The sequence below is a fragment of the Heterodontus francisci genome, chromosome 38 (assembly GCF_036365525.1).
Source record: "Heterodontus francisci isolate sHetFra1 chromosome 38, sHetFra1.hap1, whole genome shotgun sequence".
In the NCBI taxonomy this organism is placed as follows: Eukaryota; Metazoa; Chordata; class Chondrichthyes; order Heterodontiformes; family Heterodontidae; genus Heterodontus; species Heterodontus francisci.
The window spans coordinates 31,051,697-31,072,307 of NC_090408.1; the positions used below are offsets into that span (position 1 = coordinate 31,051,697).

At 40.8% G+C, this 20,611-nt stretch overlaps 1 protein-coding gene across 1 annotated transcript; it reads left to right on the top strand.

Moving 5' to 3' along the window:
- The first annotated feature begins 3,838 nt into the window (after nucleotides 1-3,838).
- Nucleotides 3,839-13,629, top strand: pdcd7 (programmed cell death 7). Its single transcript, XM_068018024.1, has 5 exons — nucleotides 3,839-5,678; nucleotides 8,425-8,563; nucleotides 10,215-10,451; nucleotides 12,259-12,343; nucleotides 13,432-13,629. Exons 1-5 carry the CDS (start codon nucleotides 3,879-3,881, stop codon nucleotides 13,559-13,561), a joined length of 2,391 nt encoding a protein of 796 aa, XP_067874125.1. The 5' UTR covers nucleotides 3,839-3,878; the 3' UTR covers nucleotides 13,562-13,629.
- Nucleotides 13,630-20,611: the final 6,982 nt, after the last annotated feature.

The window sequence follows — 20,611 nt, forward strand, 5'->3', positions numbered from 1 at the left end:
CATAACTGAACAGCTGATGTACATCATCTAAGCTCACAAATGAAGTATGCCGTTTGTTAGGGGCTGCTGGGACCTGTGTGCTATATCTCTATGTCAGGAGAGGGAGGGTGGAAAATTCCTCTCATCTTCCTCCTGTTTCTAAAATTTGCTCTTGTAAAGTCCAGCACACTCAATTATGATCACCCTGGTAGAAAATGCAACCCATTAAAGTATTTTGCGCCAAAATATTTCTTCCCCCAAATTTATTACATGGAACACAAAATGCCATCTGGTATTTTCCTTGCTGCAGATTCTGTACCAGTTCTGGATTACACATGCTTCTCCGAATGTGTAACTGGATATAACTTTCTGTGCTTTTTCTAAAAGTCTCCATTATTTCTTTAAATTGTTCTGAATCTGCCTGTTCATTGTCAGTTCTGACAACCACCAAAGTCACAAATGTCAATAATGCCTGTTAGGGAAGGATATCTGCTCTCCTTACCTGGTCTGACGTACATGTAACTCCAGACCCACAACAATGTGGTTGACGATTAACTGCCCTCTGAAATGGCCTAGCGAGCAACTCAGTTGCACGAAACCACTACAAAAAAGTTGCAAAAGACAAGGCTGAAGCATTTGCAACCATCTTCAACCGGAAGTGCCGAGTGGATCCATTTCGGCCTCCTCCTGAGATCCCCACCGTCACAGATGCCAATCTTCACCCAATTCAATTCACTCCATGTGCTGTCAAGAAACTAATAAAGGCACTGGATACAGCAAAGGCTGTGGGTCCTGACAACATCCCAATTGTAGTACTGAAGATTTGTGCTGCAGAACTAGCCACGCCCCTAGTCAAGCTGTTCCAGTACAGTGACAACACTGACATCTACCTAACAATGTGGAAAATTGCCCAGGTATGTCTTATCCACAAAAAGCACGACAAATCCAATCCAGCTAATTACCGCACCATCGGCCTCCTCTCGATGGTCAGCAAAGTGATGGAAGATGGCACTTACAAAGCAATAACCTGCTCACTGATGTTTAGTTTGGGTTCTGCCATAAGAAAGAAATATATGGTCAAAACACTGTTTCCCTGTCTTTGGCCTCCTTATCTCGAGAGACAATGGGTAAGCGCCTGGAGGTGGTCAGTGATGTGTGGAGCAGAGCCTGGAGTGGCTATAAAGGCCAATTCTAGAGTGACAGGCTCTTCCACAGGTGCTGCAGAAAAATTTGTTTGTCGGGGCTGTTACACAGTTGGCTCTCCCCTTGCGCTTCTGTCTTTTTTCCTGCCAACTGCTAAGTCTCTTCGACTCGCCACACTTTAGCCCTGCCTTTATGGCTGCCCGACAGTTCTGGCGATCGCTGGCAACTGACTCCCACGACTTGTGATCAATGTCACAGGACTTCATGTCGCGTTTGCAGACGTCTTTAAAGCGGAGACATGGACGGCCGGTGGGTCTGATACCAGTGGCGAGCTCGCTGTACAATGTGTCTTTGGGGATCCTGCCATCTTCCATGCGGCTCACATGGCCAAGCCCTAATATGTGGGTTACAAACATGATACAAAAAGTATGTTGATATGAATCATTCAAAGCAAAACTTCCGCAAGTATATTACTTCCTTTTCCATCCCATATATTGTGCAGATTATATTTGAAATTTTATCTCAGATTTCTGTTTGACTGCCAACAAAATCCAGTTGCTTCAGTCTGGTAAATGTTTAATGCCTGCACTCCAAAGTGAGGTGAATAGCTTAATGCAGAACTACATTTAATTCATTAAGCAGATTCCTGCAAGTAGGGTACTTTTAATTGTTTATGGGTTTGCTACCAATTTCTTTTAAGAGCAAATTATTGAAAAGATTCAGCTTCTGGGTTGTAGGAGACAAACTCAGTTTATGGGAATTACTAACAAACTAGTTTAATAAAAACCCAAACTGTAACACATCTTTAAAAGTTTTATTCCCTCTAAACTAAGGAAATTTAATGATAAATCTTATACACAAGCCATGGAGACGAGGAATTAGAAAAACATGTATCAATCCTTCTTCAAGGAAAAAGGCCAATGAGAGATGTGACAAACAGTATGCATTTCATGCCCATGACTATAAATAAATTGGACAAGATTCAGAGACCCTTTTGATCAGCTATACACCAACCCCCTCTGCTGAACCTGCCGATTCATTCATACCTCCCAGAGGACAATATGACTGATAATCAAGTGGATACATTGATCAAATATACCCTACCAGCAGATTTAAATTTTTTTTTAGTAGAGACCCACCTTCAAACACTTGCAAAAGGGCATGATGCTTTTCGATATGAGTAACCCAAGTACTTCATCTTCAGGCACACTGAAGGTAATGATTATAACCTAGGTTAATGGGATGCCAGTGTTTTGTTTATTCCATAGTGCAATGTATTGGGAATAAATCTTAGGGAAAAGAAGTTTCATGTTCAACAAAATCAATCACCATGAAGGTTCATTCTGTAGCAATGCTTAACAATCGTATCCTTTGCATAGTTGATTCAGACAATGACTATATAGGACAGCTAAAATTTGTTCCTCACACCTATGCATGTGCAAAATCTCCCAAAACCAATAGAAGTATTGTTTTTACTGATACCTGTAAATGTTAACAACTATCCTGTGTGCTCATTGAGCTTCTTACTGATCCTACTTCATCCAGGTACTGCTTGTATTGAAACTACTATGGAATAGGTTGCATATCAGCCATAATCCCGCTGAACAGGCTCAAGGGGCCAAATGACGTCCCCCTGTCCTATGTTACTACTCATGTCTATAAAACTTTAGATGTTATCGAATATGGTATTTCAATCAATGTACTGGAAACTTCAGTACATTCAGATTTATCCCTTGCAAAGTTTCAAACCCTTAAGTCTTACTTTCAGTTGCCTGGCATCTCTGTGCTCTTTTCAACCAGATATATTTTGTCAGTATTCCAGGAAATCCTCGTGCCAATTTATATTTGAAATTTTGGATAGCAAAGATCTACTTGCCAAAATGCTCCTTTTTTAATTTTTTCATGGGATCTGGGCATTGCTGGCAAGGCCAGCATTTGTTGCCCATCCCAAATCGCCCTTGAGAAGGTGGTGGTGAGCTGCCTTCTTGCAGCGCTACAGCCCATCTGATGTGGGTACTCCCACAGTGCTGTTAGGAAGGGAGTTCCAGGATTTTGACCCAGCGACAGTGAGGGAACGCAATATAGTCCTAACTCAGGATGGTGTGTGGCTTGGAGGGGAACTTGCAGGTAGTGGTGTTCTCATTTGTCTGCTGCCCTTGACCTCCTAATTTTAAAGAAGCTAAATCACAAAATTACTGTTATGATTAACCATATTTAGCATTTTCTAACACATTTTGGAAACGCTGATTTAAAAACACTCAAAGTAATATTTTTATTCTTGGTAGAAATTAATTAACTGCGTTGTTATTAGATTAAATGGAATCAACTATATAAATTAAGACTGATTTTAACTTCATTTTGTGCTGTTTGCGTTAAATTAAAAACTGACAAATGTGTTGGATTTGAAGAGCAGTGGCTTGGTTTTGCTTCAATGAAGGTCATAATAGCAACCTGCTATAAGTATTTCTTCCTGTGGAGTTTTCCAAGCCTGTGCAGAATGGTAGAACCAACTTAACATGTGTATGGTTAAGAAGTTAAGTGGGATCAACTCCTGTCCAATTTCTGATCTTGGTTTCTTTCTGAGGCTGTGGTCATGTGAGGACTTGCCTCCTGCTGGTGGGGTTGGTCTGCCTGGCTCCAGGGGGCGCTGAAGCCTCGATTCGGATTGGCGCCTGATAAAGCCCGCCCTTGTGCGTTGATTGGACGCTCACTGCTGTCAACCAGATGACGTAGGGCGCCGGCTGATTCGGGCAGCGATGGAGCGGCTGCCGCCATTTTATGCCGGTCTTCCTGAGCGACGCCATGGGCAACCCCTACCGTCAACTGTGGTTCTCACCCCGCAGAATCAGGGCCGAGACTCTTTTTATAACTCTGGGAGTAGGAGTGAGGAGAAGTCCAGTGTCGCGTTTCCTTTCCCCCGGCAGCATGGTTACCCTATACCGGAGAGAGGCCTGGCCCGGGGAGACTGGCGGCCTGCTTCCCCTGCCGAGACCTGCCTTCAATCCGGCGGCGACAGAAAGGCCCCGGGAGGGCCGGCTGCGACTATGGGCAGAGTGGAACCGGTAGAAGAGCCCAGCCGGCAGCAGCAGTGGGATCAGGGGCACCGGGACCACCTGCGGAATTACCCTCCCCACCCACAGGGACATAAGCACCTGCAGTGTCCTCCCCAGCCATGGGTTCGTGCCCACCCTCCTCACCCACAGGGTCCGCAACACCGAGACCACCCTCCTCACCCACAGGGTCAGCAGCACCGAGACCACCCTCCTCACCCACAGGGTCAGCAGCACCGAGACCACCCTCCTCACCCACAGGGTCAGCAGCACCGAGACCTCCCACCGCACCCACAGGGTCAGCAGCACCTGGACCATATGCCCCACTCACAAGGACATGAGCGTGCTCCCCACCCATGGGATCATGACCACCAAGGTCAACCTCCACACTTGCAGGACTACCCTCCCCTCCCACAGGGTCATGAGCAGAAGGAATATCTGCCCCACCTGCAGGCATATGAATGCAGAGACCAAGCTAGCCTCCCGCAGGGATTTTCACATCAGGACCGCTCAGCGCATCAGTATCAGGAGCAATACCCTCAGCAGGGACAGCCGTATCGTTGTCCTCAACCACCATATCAACACAAACACTTGGATTCTCAGCAACAGTATCCGTTTCGGGAACATTTACATCCTGCGCAATCTGCACTCTTCTCTGAGAGAGCTGGAGTTGCCAACAATGTGCCACCTCACATCCACAGCGTGCCTTCCCATTCTGAGAACAGTTCCTGCCAGAACCATACCTTGCTTCCTGGTGGAATTCTTAATTTACCTGCTGGATATGGGCCTCAGAGTTCTCAGTTAATAAATCATAGCCACAACATCCATAGTAATCAACAGAACTTTCCAAATTCATCTGGGGAGATATCCTCTTGGAGAAATGAACACCGCATGCAGTCGAACAATGAAAAAATGGAAACACCGTGGCCCAATGTTCCTGATTTCTCTCAAAGCCTGAAAGATGTCAGTGTGGAACAACTACATAGAAATGACTCAATGACCAGAAGGCCATCACCAGACCAGTTTTCTCAAAGTTTTAAATGTAATGAGCCTCTAAAAGAACAAGATGAGTTATGGCTTATGAGATTCTTGTCAAAACGTAGGTTGCAGTCTTGTAAGATTAAAAAGCCTAAATCTTTCCCGTTAGTTAGTGAAGTAAAGGAATCTGTACTAAGTGCTTGTAAACTTGTGACTGAGCTTACTGCCTTATGCCAACAGTTAAGGCATAATGTAGAAAATGAAGCAGTTTGGAGTGAATCGTATCTAAAAGCAATTGAAATAAAGACTGCTTTACAGGTAAAATTAAAGACTTTAAGTGATGGCGACTACCTCAATGCTGTGAAAAAGAAACTGGAAAGAATCAAGAAGAAAAGAAGCAGCATTCAAAGGAAGAAGCAAGAGTGGCGCTTAGAAAAACAAGAGGAGGCAGAAAGGGCAGCAGAAAAAGAAGCAAAAATTGATGAGTGGAGAATGAAGCGTGTCCGAGAAGTTGAAGATAAAAAGAGGGTACTTAATCGTATCTTTATTATGTTGCGTATGTGATCAGGGCATAGTGATTTTCAGATCCTAGCAATTGTAAGATCCAGCAAGTTAGAAAAATATATTGTTTACTAAGGTCAGTACAAACATAGATTTGTTTGTCAGTTATTCAGTGCTGTAAATGTGTTAAATTTCACTGCTGGCCATTCAGAACTGATAACCAGAAGAATATTGAGGATGGCCTTGTTCATTACATGTTCAGATGATTGCACTGTGATGTAGTTCCTCAGGTGCAGACAGCTGCTTAGTGGTTATTTTCAATGTGTGAACCTTGATGGCAATTGCGAGTCAATTAGTTGGCTGTGTGGGGCATCACAGCAAAGCCCAGTTCTATTCTCAGCCAGTATTGGATTGCACCGAGGTCCACTTCATAATCAGAAATGACCAACTAGGCAGATTCTTCTATTTGCTAGTCTAGATGTATAAAGGGCAGTTGTTGCATCCTGGCAGCTTCTCAGCACAGAGATGGAAACAAGTAGCTTGTGGATTGTGTAGTTCAGAACCACAAAGCCATCTCTAATCTGGATAAAATACAGGCAGTTGATAAATTTGCAGTTGGTTCAGCTGCCGAATCCTTGGTATAATATGGATGCGCCTGTAGCACACAAACAATTTGTTCAGTAGTTTAAACATGGAGATATATATAATCTGGACAAGTTCAATATTGATACAGTTTTTCAGAAGACTGCTAAAGTTGCAATAAGAGGAAATGCCTGTCGTTTGCTAACAGAGTTGCTGACATACTTATTGTACAAAATACTCTGTGCAGGGATTTGTTACAAGTTATCTAATTAATTGTCCGGTTTAAATCTGTTTTAAAGCTAAATAGTTTCTATATGTGTGAAATACTGTGCTGCTGCGAATGTATGGCTGCTGTAGAAATTTGTCAGAATGAGGTTAAGACTCCAGGATGTTACGCTGTTGTATGTAGTCACAATAATTTCCAGAAGATGTTTTTGCCATAATCTTTGGTTCTTTCTTTACATAACAACCTGATATAACAACAATCAAAAACTTAATGAATGTGATGGGTTTGAAAGTATGTTATACCACTGTATTGCTATGGTTTTGGAGTAAAATTAACACTGAGAATTGACGAATTATCAGTAACAGTTTTAACTTTGCAGCCCACCTTAGGACTTTTAAGAAACTGATTCAGTTGGAGTTCTGTTAGCACTTCGTCATTCTCACATGAGCATTTTGCTTACAGAAGTCACAAGGATTGTTGGTGCAGTAAATGAATACGTGAAGTAGGTAATTAAGGAATTGCTGGGGCCATTTAGCAAACCTATGAAGTGCTTGCACTATTACTGAGACCCAAAGGTGGCAGCCTTCAGAAAACCATGACAATTTTCACTTGCAGCACAGCACTTACACTTTTTAAAAAAATGTCGGCAACCATACCTGATAATTCTATAAACCAATGGAGATGTGGAATTTGCAATAACTTTTCTTGGATCAATTAATGGAAGAGATGTCACAATAATAATGAATAGTTAGTATGGATTTCAAAAGGGAAACTCTTTCTTGACCAACATTATTGAATATTTTGAGGAGGAAGCAGAGGGTAGACAAAGGTAATGCAGTACATGTAATTTATCTGGATTTTCAAAAGGCCTTCGGGAAGGTACCATAAGAGATTAATGAATAAGTTCAGAGAATGCGGAATCAGAGGACAAATGGCAGAAGGTGAGAAGTAGTGTTCCATAAGGATCAGTGCTGCGACAACTGCTTTTCACAATTTACATCAATGATTTGGACTTTGGAATCAAAAACACAATTTCTAAATTTGTGGATGACACCAAATTTGGGGGGCTAATCAATACTGAGGAGGACTGCAACAAATTACAGGAGGGCATTTATTTTTACAGACTGGACAAATAGTTAGCAAATGAAGTTCAAAACCGATAAATGTGAGGTAGTACATTTTGGTAGGCAGAATAAGGAGGTCACGTATTACTTGGAAGGTGCAAGTCTAGGTGGGATAGAGGAGCAAAGGGATCTTGAAGTACAAATGCAGAGTCGTGAAAAGTTGGAGGTTATGCTAAACCTATATTGAACCTTGGTTAGATCACATTTAGAGTACTGCGTACAGTTCTGGTTGCCATATTATAAAAAGGATATAGAGGCACTGGAGAGGGTGCAAAGAAGATTTTCAAGGATGATACCAGAAATGCGTAGGTATACATATCAGAAAAGGATGAACAGGCTGGGTCTCTTTTCTCTTGGGAATAAAAGGTGGCTGAGGGGGTAACTAATAGAGGTCTTTAAATTATGAAAGGTTTTGATGGAGTGGATACAGAGAATGTTTCCACTTGTGGGGAAGAGAAGAAAAACTAGAGGCCATCAATATAAGATAGTCACCAAAAAATCCAATAGGGAATTCAAAAGAAACTTCTTTAGGCAAAGAGTGACGAGAATGTGAAACTTGCTTTAACAGAGAGTGGTTGAAACAAATAGTATCAGTGCATTTGAGAGGAAGCTAGACAAGCATATGAGGGAGAAAGGAATAGAGGGTTACGATGATGGAATTAAATGAGGAAATATGGGAGGAGGCTCAAGTGGAACATAAATGCTGGCTTGGGCTGTCCTAGTCAGCAATGCCCACATCCCATGAATGAATAAAAGAAGTGTTCTAATATACACTTGCAGTACTTTTGAATATTCTGTTGTTCAGAGCAACTAGATTTACTTTTGTGTTTTTGGTTTGTAGGAGCGTGAACTGAAAGCTGCAGCAGACAGTGTCTTGTCAGAAGTGCGGAAAAAACAGGCAGATGCAAAAAGACTAGTGGATATCCTGCGGGCAATTGAGAAGCTGCGGAAACTGAGGAAGGAAGCTGCAGCTAGAAAAGGTGAGTTGGTAAGAAGGGAGTGGTTCACGTACAGGCATGTATTTTCAACTTTATTTCAATAAACCTTTTCCACAGGGCCTGGGATTGCTGCTTCACCTATGTTACTGTTGTGTGACAGCCAGCAACTTTACACTGATAGACTGTCAGGAGCTCAATATCAGTTGAAAGGTTTTGTACAGCACTGCTAATAGAACGATACAAGTTTACAGCACAGAAGACCAGTAATCAGCCCATTTTGTCTGTGTTGGTTCTTTGCTTAAGCAATCCAGAACTAATCCTACTGCTCTCCCTATTGCCTCATATTTCTTCTATGAAATGTTTATCTACTCTTTTCTTAAAAGACACAATGGTCTCTGCCTCAACTACTCTATTTTGCTATTCTGCAGATCATTTCCCACAGAACATTATTACCTATTCACACATGGGGTTGCAACACAGAGTTTACATTGTTTTACAGAACCATGGTTAAAACATGCATTAGACTACAAAATACTGTAAGTTTATTCCTTGATATGTCAGCAAAACACTCAATCTCAGCAGTAACTAGCCAATTTCACAAGTTTTCTGTTCTTTCAGTTGCTTCCTGCGAACATGGTACCAGAATACATACAAAAAATATGTACTGATATATTTTTCACCCAAGTACTGATTGCTTTCAAGTGTTGAAACTGCAAAATGACTGTACTGCAGAGAACACAGCAAGTTGATGCTTGTGCCCTTAGAATGTTGTGCCCCTGCATTGGAACTTTTAACTCCAGTGCATCTTAAGAGCAGCAAACGTTTAGTGATGAGAAAAGGAGATTTAGCACAAAGAAATCATCCTGCAAGTACCTTAATCTTTGCTGTATTTTGTGCAAAATAATCCTCATTAATCCTGCTTCTTCCAAAGGATCCTGTAGACCGTAGACTGTGGTGGACTCCTGTACTGGTCGTCTCTAATCTTCAATCCCTTGACTACCAGTTATCTAGGTGGCAAAACGTGGTTATACCACTTTTTCATTGAATTAAACTTCATACTGCAAATATTTTTATTGTGTCCTTTGCTGAATATTAAGTATTTATCCTCTTTTGGAACTAAATATTATATATTATCAGTAATATTTATCTACATCTGGTATTCAACTTTCAAAGTTAGGGACCTTACACTATTTAAGGAAAAAATGTGTTTGATGAAGCATTTAGTTTGTGATTTTATGCAACTTTTGTGAATATGAACACTAACTCTACAAATAGGCTAAGATTAGAAAAATGACATTGATCTGATTTTGGACAAGTACATTGAAGATGAGATGCTGTGAATTTTGAATATTCTACTATATGGAAACTCTGACCTGATTGAGTAACAATTGTATTCGGATGGATTTTAGCCTAGTGCAAGACTGAAACAGGAACAGTTCTTGTCACTCTTTGCAGAAGCGCTGTTTTATACTTCCAGTTCCCACTCTGTAACTTGGGTGGAATAAACCCATAAACTTTGATAAATTCTGAACCTTTAATTTTGTGGTACTAGGTTACACTGTTCTGGATGTTAAAAGTTTGCTAAATAAAGACTCAAACTGATGAGCACATTTTCTTAAGGTATGCCTAAAAGTTCAATCTGTAACCAAGTAAATCAATCTGACGACTCAAAAGATAAGTGTTGCTTGTACAGGTGTTCAACCTCCTCCTTCAGCTGATGAAACCTTTGAACATCATGTCGAGAGACTGAGAAAGCTAATTAAAAAGCGCAGTGACGTGTATGATGCAGAAGAGCGAGCCTTAAGAGTTATGCTGGAAGGAGAACAAGAAGAAGAAAGAAAAAGAGAAAATGAGAAAAAGCTGAAAAAAGAGAGAGAAAAACTAGAGAAACAGCAACGCGAAGTGGAATCCATGATGTTTGGAGATCCAGGTATTTGTAATAGCCAGTTTTTCCATTTAAAAAAACTGCATTGTTCTAACAAGCAAGTTAAATAACTAATCGTTGTCCTACTGAGGATTTAGTAGTTGAAGCCCAACATAAAATTATGCAAATGTAATGTTTCAGGTCGATGACCTTTCATCAGTACTCTGACGTAAGATCATCAACCTGAAATGTTAACTCTTTCTTCAATTCTTTTGGTTACGCTAGCTCAAATATTATGCGTACAGATGTTTAATGAAAGTAATGGGGATTAACAGTCAACCATTGTCTCTGTTGCTGGCATTCTGAATAATTCACCACTTTTTGAAGAGATCAGAGATAGAATTTTGTTCTATTGAGTTATGTTCATTTTTTAAATTTTCTTTTAAATGCTGCAAGGCCTGCTGAGTATTTTCAACATTTTTGTGTGATTTCCAGGATCTGCAGTATTTTGCTTTGTAAAGTTATTCCCTTGGATGGTTTCTGTATGGTTGTTAAATGTAGCTATAGATGAGATCCAGGCCACCAATAATAGAAAGACTTGCATTCATACAGCACCTTCCAGCGCCTCAGGATTTTCAAAACTCTTTAAAGTCAACTAAGTATTTTGAAATGTAGTCACTGTTGTAATGTATAGTAAAATATACATTCTGTATTAAAATTTTGTAAACAATGTTAGACAGAATGTTTTGGTTCTGGGCCCACTGTGGAACTGTTGGTGCCACATAGTGTGGATTTATTTTGATTTACATGACTAACTTCAGATCTGAGAATATTCTGAGTAATGAGCAATTGGTTTGAGCACCAAGGTAGGAGGTTTTAATGGAACGTTAGTCTCCTCTGGGGCACAATATGCGCTACTGAGTGTTAAGTTGGAGTTGCATCAAATTGCAGAAGTGTAGGAGTGCACAGCAATTTTATTTTACAACTTAAATTACTGATATCATTACTGTTAATTTATGGGGATCTCAAATAATTTGGTCTTTTGAGTGAGCATCATCTATGTTGCTACATGATTTCCTACTATATGGGCTCATGGTAATAGTTAACTAAAACGTATTGTGCCCGTGAAATAAACTTATAGCCAAAGCCATTTTGCTTATTTTCTGTTCATCGATGCCAATTGAGATCTGTTGTTTTGCTAACAAGCAGCAGATCCTGGTCACTGCAGGACTGCAGAATTGTGGCACTCACTGAGTTAACATACATGAGAACAATTTTATCCTACCTGTGTCTGCTCAAGGGAGACAGTACTGTATATCCCTTGTAATGAAGAGTGTTTCATGACTGATTGTGGAGAAATTGCTAAACTGAGATTTTTTTCTTTTGGTTACGCTAGCTCAAATATTATGCGTACAGATGTTTAATGAAAGTAATGGGGATTAACAGTCAACCATTGTCTCTGTTGCTGGCATTCTGAATAATTCACCACTTTTTGAAGAGATCAGAGATAGAATTTTGTTCTATTAAGTTATGTTCATTTTTAAAATTTTTTTTTGCGGCAAGTGATACTTTAACAGGACCTTTTCACGTTTTAACAGTCTTTATAAGGATTTGGGTTGTTGTGTATTTAGCCTTACATCAAGTAATATTTGTTCCACCTTATTGTTTTTAAAAGAACCTTATTTAAAGAGCTCCTTGGTGTAAGGGGGGGGGGGGGAATTAAAATAATGCAAGGAGGGGAGATTCTGAGGGTTTAAGCCTCAGTGAAACACCAAACTAAATTAATGTGATCAACGTTTTAAAGTAACATTGCTGTTATGACACACTTAACAACAAACGGCAAATGATTTGTTTGCTTTACTTCATTGAATAGAATTACCTTCAGACCACCCATTACAGCCATTTCGCCAATATTATCTGCAAGCTGAGCATTCTTCTCATGTACTTGTGCAAATCAGGTAAGGATTAATGAATATGTTAATGTCAGAAGCCTTCAGATATGTTGGCGTCATTGTGTGTAGTTGGTACCTTTAAAACAAAAGGAATGTTTACTCAAACTGTTTGAATATTTCACACAATTCAGAGATTTTTAATGGTATCACTTCATCCAAATGTGCTTTATAAATTGGAGCACCTGCTGCATAATAGGATAAACTGAGGAAGGAAACAGTCCTCTTCAGCTAAACGCAATAATTTTTGTTAGTCCCTTGGAGTTGAAGGTGAAGAGAGAAATTGGCCTATAATTTCCACAGGAAAGGGATTACTTTGTAATGTTAAATGGCAGTAATGATGTCACCAAAACTCAAGCTGTTTATACAAGGAAAATGTTAGTCATCTGACGCTGGTTTCCAAGCAAGGTCTCCATCACCTCTAAAGACTTCTGTTAATCTTCCCAGGATATTTCTCTGTAGCAATTCATTTAGCAGCTGTCCTGAAAAATTTGTTATTTTTCAGATGGGTCACTTGCAAGCTCAGTAATATTTGCCAGGCTCAATGTTAATTTCCAAAGGATCTGTTGTCATGCTAGTCACCTATTTCTTTATGCAATGGATCATGCTGTCTCCTTCCCACCTTCTAATGGAACGGCCAAGTAATGTACCATTGTGGTCGCTATGCTTTTATTTGGTTTTATTTTTGTTAGATATCCCATTTTTCCTCAGTTGACTTTTTTTTGCTTCAGATTAAGCAGAATCTTTTAGCCCCTGTCAAAAACCATGAAAAAATTACACTACAGAAGGAGGCCATTCAGCCCATCATGTCTGCGCAGCCGAAAAAACTAACCGCCCAATCCATTGCCACCTTCCAGGACCTGGTCCGTAGCCTTGCAAGTTACAGCACATCGGGGCATGTCCAGGTACCTTTTTAAAAGAATTGAGGTAAACCTGTGCAGTTATCCTGCAGGTGCTGTTTGAAATCTGCTTTGGGAGTAATGCAAGCAGGCAGACCAATTTCTACTTGAATAAACGCATAATGGTGCAATTCTGAAGATATAGGGTGTGGTGACTACAGTATTTGGATTTTATGTTTTTCTTTTTCTCCCTATTAGACAAGAATGGGATCGATATCTTGTGCCAGGAGATCATCCTGATGGAAGCAGTATTCCCCAGGGCTGGGTCTTCCCGCATCCACCTTCTTCTGACACATGGGCAACTGCACTCAAACAGAATGAGAGTTGATGCTGCTCAACATTTTTCTCTGTGGCCAATTGGTATACTTTATAATTAATAAAGATGGATTCACCTTGTTTAGAGTTCTGTGACTATTTTGATACTATCGTTGATTCATAAAACTGGTGGATCTCCCATGGCTTTCCCAGCAGAAAAACAGGACAAAGAAAATTTTCCTCAGTGTATTAGTGATGCTGTCAGTACAAGTATGTGGATCTACAATTTCTGGAGTATATGCAGTTTCATCCAGTAGTAGAACCATGTGGATGTAATTGTGTGTTCCAGAATTGTGATGCCCAAGTAAGGAGTCTATGACTTTCATAGCAAATTTAATATGCTACTAGTGGATCTCCTGTGGCATTGCACACAGAGTCAAAACCAAGTATAGTCTTCAGCTGAAGTGGGGTTAGAGGGTTGCAGTAATTAGTCCTCTTGTAAAAGTAGTACATATGTTCTACCATTAAGGACAGGATATAATTACAGCCTGACGAGTTTTACCAAGGAAGTTTTAAGTATAGTTGTGGATGTAGGAATTTGAAGAAAAAAGAAAACAGGAAGGACAGACAGATGGAAGTTTTCAGAAATAAGAACTGGAATTAGCGATATTTCAAATGGTTACTAGCATTTCTAACGAGAATTTCTAATTTCTCTCCCCACTTGTCCCTGTGCTTAAGTAAATATCCTAACTTAATGAGGTCTACTGTTAACAGCTATAGAAAATAGTAACACTTCTGGTTCTATAAAATGGTTAATAATATTGATCAGCTAATTCAACATTTTAAAATGTTTTCAATTAGACTGATTCTGTACAAAGATTCTGTTTGAGGGATGCAAAAAATTGTTTTCATTTCCATCTTCAGACTCCTAAGTAGCTTTTTAAGCCTGAACAATTTTTTTTTCTCCTGTAGCTTTTTTTCCCCCCAGTTTCTCTCTCTCCTCACTAGGCCATATGTTGAAAGGGCAAGCAAGTAGTCTAGTATCAATATTTTGAGCCAGTTTTTCGTAATGTGAATGAGAATGGACTCAACTAGTTACCTCCCTGAAGCTACACAGAGACCAGCCATGCTTGTATTTCTTTGGTCAGTAACTCAGGAGTGACATTGATTGAAAGCCTAGGAAGAAATTGCCTTTCAAATGGGAATGTTGTGTGCCACGTGGAACCTAAAGAGAGAATATAACAAGAGGGGGAAAGGAAGGTAACATTTTACAAAGCAGCAGTATGCTTGCAATCATGCCTGTAGCTTCCATTTAGTCTCTCTCATTTCACATGTCTTGAACATAAGATTGCTGCTCAGGTGCAGTTCAGTGTTGCTTGTTGTTCAGTCTCTTTCCCCCATGTCAGATTTCCCATTCTAAAGGGCTAATGTAAAAGGTTTGATCATTCCACTGAGGCAGTTCAACCCAACATCCAGCTGTTGAGGAACTGTGGATACTGAAGGGATGATATTTCTATTTCAACTGCTAAATGCAAATCTTTTAAAATAAGTAATAGCTAATAGACAAAAATAATAGGCTATGAAGGGAACCTGGAGAGTCCTTTGTATAAACCCATGGTCATAGTATAATTTCCACAGCATACATGCTCTTAATGCCTCAAGAACATCTACATTTTCTTCAAGCAGCTCACACATTGGCCATCTCCAATGATATATTCCAATGACTGAAGTTCTGTTTTAGTTTCGAGAGTCAGAATGAGATCTTGCTGCATATTCAGGAGCTGAATGATATGTTGGTAGATGAGCAAGAAAGTGATGTGCTTCAGGGGAGGGTGGTGGTGAGACGCTTTACAGTGTACTGAAGTAAGCTAAGGTACAGCATGATTTTTGCAGAGGGTGGTGATTGAGTTGTGAGAAAAGTTTGGGCAAGCATAATTATTTTTGGGTAGCAGCATAATTATTTTTGAGGATATCATAGGGAAGGTTGTGTATGTGGAGTTTTAGGAAGGTGTTTTGATAAAATACTACAACAAGCATTTTACAAAAATTAAGGCACGTGGGCATTAAAGAAAATAGAGCTACATGGATTGAGAGGTGGGTGAAAACAGAAGAGTACGAGGTAAATGGATTTTTTTTTTGGATTGGTGGCATCTTGATAGGGATGTATCCCAAGAAGCAAGTATCCCTATTGTTACTAATTATATAAGCAATTTGGGCATAGGCAGAAAAGAAATGATTGTGAAGTTTGATGTTGGTACTAAATTAACGGCATCGCAAACAAGAAGAAAGTAGGAGATTGTGGTTGGACAGATTGGTGGCAGCTTAATTGGCAGAAATGCTTTGGGTGCAGATCGTGAAAGCTTTAGAACTGAGTGTAGATAAAAAGGCAAATGAGATTCTGGCTTTTATGCATGGAATATTGAATATAAAAGCAAATAAGTGATGTTGAGCTTGCGATGTTGGTTACTCTACAGGTGGAGCACGCATATAGGAAGTATAACAAAGAATACTGGGAATGAGAGATTGTAGTTAAATAGAATGACTCAAAATTGGGGCTTTTCTCATTGAGAGGATTGAGAGCTCAAATAGAGGTTTTAAATTGAGAGTGTAAACAGTGATGATGTGGGTATAATTGGCGTGAATGGCCTTCTGTCCTGTAAATTATATGATTCAATGCTTACTGCATTTGGACAGAAAGTTAATTTCGTTTTGTTCTGCATTTGAAATAGTTGAAGTTGTGTTTGGGGAGAAGGTGAGGAAGTTGCTACTTGATTTGAGGAGAGACAAAGAAGGATTAAGGAGGGACAGAGAATTTAAATGATAAATTTGGATTCAGAACAATCAATTTTTGGTGCAATCGAGATTACTGAAATTAAGGAATAGTTCTGCAGGTAAGAAAATACTCGTGGGGCACAATAAAATTACTCTGTCCATTCTGTCCTGTTTTTTGTAAGCTGCAGCAAAACTTGTCTCTATCTCCAGCAGATGGCAGTAACTCCAAGGGAGTAACTTGTAACTTATTATTTTGCCCTTTTTCCAATAATGAAAGCAAAGATATTGGGTTTTATTGTAAAAGTGAATGTAAATACGTGGAAAGGGAATGTTTTTTCTACTTTTGCAACCATTGCAGCTAAGGTGCAGTTATATTTCAACATAATATGATGCTACGAACCTATTCAGGAAAGTTCTGGTGTTAGACTTGGAGTAGCAAGGCAAGATATTGCTACATTTGAATGGATAAAGATTAGAGAGCAGCATTGAGCAATCTCAGTTTAAAGTTGGCCAGATTTTGGATTGAAAAAATCAGAATTTTGACCCAATTTGAAGTCACAACATAGAAAATTTATTGCACAGAAAGGAGGCCATTCAACCTATTGTGTCTGCCAGCTGAAAAAGAGCTATCCACCCTAATCCTACTTCCCATCTCTTGGTCCATAGCCCTGCAGGTTATAGTAGTTCAAGTGCATATCAAAATATCTTTTAAATGTGAAGGTTTCTGCCTCTACCCACCCCCCCCCCCCCCCCCCTTTAAGGCAATGTATTCCAGTTCCCCACTACCCTCAAAATTCTCCTTGATTCCCCTCTAATCCTTCTACCAATTGCTTTAAATCAATGTTCCCTGGTTATTGTCCTCTCTGCTAAGGGAAAATAGGTGCTTCTTATCTAGGCCACTCATAATTTCCTGCACTTCAATTAAATCGAACCTTAACAACCCTGATTGATTTGTCCTGTCACCAAGAAAACTGCTCCAACATATATATATATATATTGAGCAGGCTTTAGATTTCCTCTGACAGTGCAACACTCCCTCAGTACTGCACTGGAGTGTCAGCCTTAATTTTTGTGCTCAAGTCCTGGAGTGGGACTCGAACCCAGAACCTCATGACTCAGAGGCAAGAGTGCTACCAAATGAGCCTTAGTTGACACACAGTAGGCATATAAATGGCAGAGAATGGTTTCAATCCATCAACCTATGAGTTATGGGCCCAGCATGCTTCCACTCTGTTGCAGACATAATAGAGGACTACAGAATTATAAAATAATTTGTTACATCTGATTTTTTAGGATCTTTATTCTTCCTTTTTCTCTTTTAGTTTTGTTTTTCTTGTGATTCTGCAGTTCTCTTCTGTTATTTTTCTCCATTCTTTATGCTACATTGATTCACAAGATGATTTCTCCAATTTCCTGTCTCTGCTCAGTTGTTTGATTCGCACCTTTTCCCCTCAATTTGTTCAGCCAGCCATCTGATTTCTTCCAGCTTGCCAGTCGCAGTCAGCTTGGTTCCATTGGAATTACTCTCAGTTCTGACTCAAAGGCCACTCCAGGAATTGTGTACTTCAGCTAGATTGACTCTAGCACAGTATTGAAGGAATGCTTTGGATGAAATGTGAAGCCAAGTCTGCCTGTGGTTTAGTTTGACATCAATTCCATTACACTGTTTGGGATAGAAATGCAATACTGTACTAATGTGCCTCCTGGCTTGCCATAGTCATGTGACCTCTGCCATGAGGCACACACTGCAGGCATCCATCAAGAGGCAGTTCAATAAAGACACAGTACAAGCGTTTGGCTAGAAGGAATCACAACAAGCAGGTACACATGGCCACTGGAGAGATATCAGCTGAAGATTTTGATAAATCACTATACACCATACAACAGGTTGGTCCAGTCAGGTCGACAGGTGGTAAATGGTTTGAGACAGTTGGAATGATGACTGCAGGAGGAAAACATCAAATCAACATGTAGGGCTGAATTTTACCAGCCCCTCCGGGGGCTAGTAAAATTCTGCGAGGAGAGGCCAGCCTCGACACGCGACGTCGAGAAAGGCCTGCCGCATGTTACCGGCGGTGGGGGGGACCTTGGTGTGGCCCCCCCCCCAACTGCCTAGCAACAGGCCCTTCATCAGCATATGCAAAGTAACATTAATCATATGTAAATAAACTTACCTGCAGGTGGTGGCCATCCCAAGCCGATATTACGGCCGCCGTTCGCGCTCCGCGCACCTCCAGAGCTCTGCACGTAATATCACGGGGGATCAAGGACAGCGCATCTGCGCAGGATGCACACTGCCATGAGAGTGCACTTGTAAAATTCCACCCAAAGTGTCAGGCACCAGTACGTCATGCAACATCATGACCTTCACAGACCTGTGCAAAGTGTCTCAACACGGCGATCCAAAAATGAAGCCCTCGAAAGTAAGGTTGAGGCTATATAATGGCACCATGCTAGTGCCAAGAGGACAAGTTACTCTGAGAGCCCAATGTAATGACAAGAATGAAGATCTGGAGTTCCAGATAATAGACGGCAAGCAAAAGTCACTCATCTCAGCTGGAGCAAGTCTAAAGCTTGGACTGATAACCCTCAACATGCAAAAAGAGATTTGCAACGTGTCACAGAGCACTAAACCATTGACCACGGAACAGATACTCGAGGAGTACAATGAGGTATATACAGGTTTAGGATGTCTTCCTGGAGAATATCATCTCGAAGTAGATGAGAGGGTAAGACCAATTCAGCATCTGCTGAGGAAAGTTCCAGCTGCCCTCAAGTCCAGCCTGAAAGACAAGATAGAAGAGCTGGAAAAGAAGGGAGTAATCAAGAAAGTGACATCCCTACAGAATGGATTAGCAGCATGCTCGTAGTGAAACAACCTGGAAAGCTGAGAGTATGCATCGATTCAAAGGATCTAAATGAAACTCTGAAGAGATCTCACTACCCCATTGCCAACCATCGAAGGAATTTTGCCACAACTTGCAACGGCAAAACCTTCACTATCCTGGATGTGAAGGATGATTACTGGCAAGTGAAGCTGGATGAAAGCAGCAGCTTTGTAGCCACATTCTGGATGCCGTTCGGGAGATACAGATGGTTGCGCATGTCTTTTGGCTTTTCCACAGCTCCAGAGGAGTATCATCGCAGACAGCATGAGATAGTTAGTGATCTTCCCGGAGTGGAAGCTATAGTGGATGATCTGCTAGTTTATGGATGCGAAGACACAATGGAAGAAGCGATTGCTGACCACAATCAAAATCTAGTGTGACTAATAGATAGAGTTCCAAATGAACCTGAAACTGAACAAGAAAAAATTGCAATTAAAGATGCCCGAAGTCAAGTACATGGGCCATTAAAGCCTGGCTCGGGTATAAAATTAAAATCCGACCCAGGCCCAACCCGACAACAGCCAACTCAATCCCAACTCGGGCCAGAGTCCTTTAATTTTTTTAAATGCCCGACCCGACCCGAAAATAACAAACATAATTTTGAAACAGAAAAAGATCATATACTAAAACAAAAACAGTATGAAACAAATTAGTACAGTCCAGCCCGACCCGACCCGAGCCCGAATGCTGGACATCGAATACAGACTGACCCAACTTGAACCCAACACGTAGTCGAGTTTGGTCGGGTTCAGGTCAGGTAGCCAGGCTTTATAAGTCATGTACTGACAACAAAAGGTCTTCGCCCAGATACCGAAAAGGTGAGAGCGGTTGCAGCGATGCAGAGACCAACAGATATAAAAGTAGTGCAACAATTTGTTGGATTCGTTAACTGTTTAGCAAAATTCTTGCCCAATTTGTCATCGGAGTGTGAACCATTACACCAACTCACTGCCAAGGACGTGCAGTGGTATTGGGGAACAGAACAAGAAGCAGCATTCACTAAAATCAAGCAGCTAGTGACAGCAATGGCAGTGCTGAAATACTATGACGTAAATGATGAAGTCACCCTGCAGTGTGATGCCAGCAAGACAGGACTTGGAGCAACCCTAATGCAGCAAGAACAACTGGTTGCATTTGCATCCAGGGCATTAATGCAAATGGAACGGCGCTACGCTCAGATCGAGAAAAATTGCCTGGCCATTGTCTTTGCTCGTGAACATTTTCATCAATACCTACTTGGAAGAGACAAAGTGACAGTCAAGTCGGACCACAAGCCACTTCAAAGTGTTTTCCTCAAGCTGCTACTATCTGCTCCAAAGCGTCGACAAAGAATGTTACTCTGGTTACTGAGATATCACCTGGACATGACATACAAGCAAGGGAAACAGATGTACATTGCTGACATGCTGTTGAGAGCAGCACCCCCTATGAAGAAAGTAGAGGGTGCTATGGCAGAGTGTGAA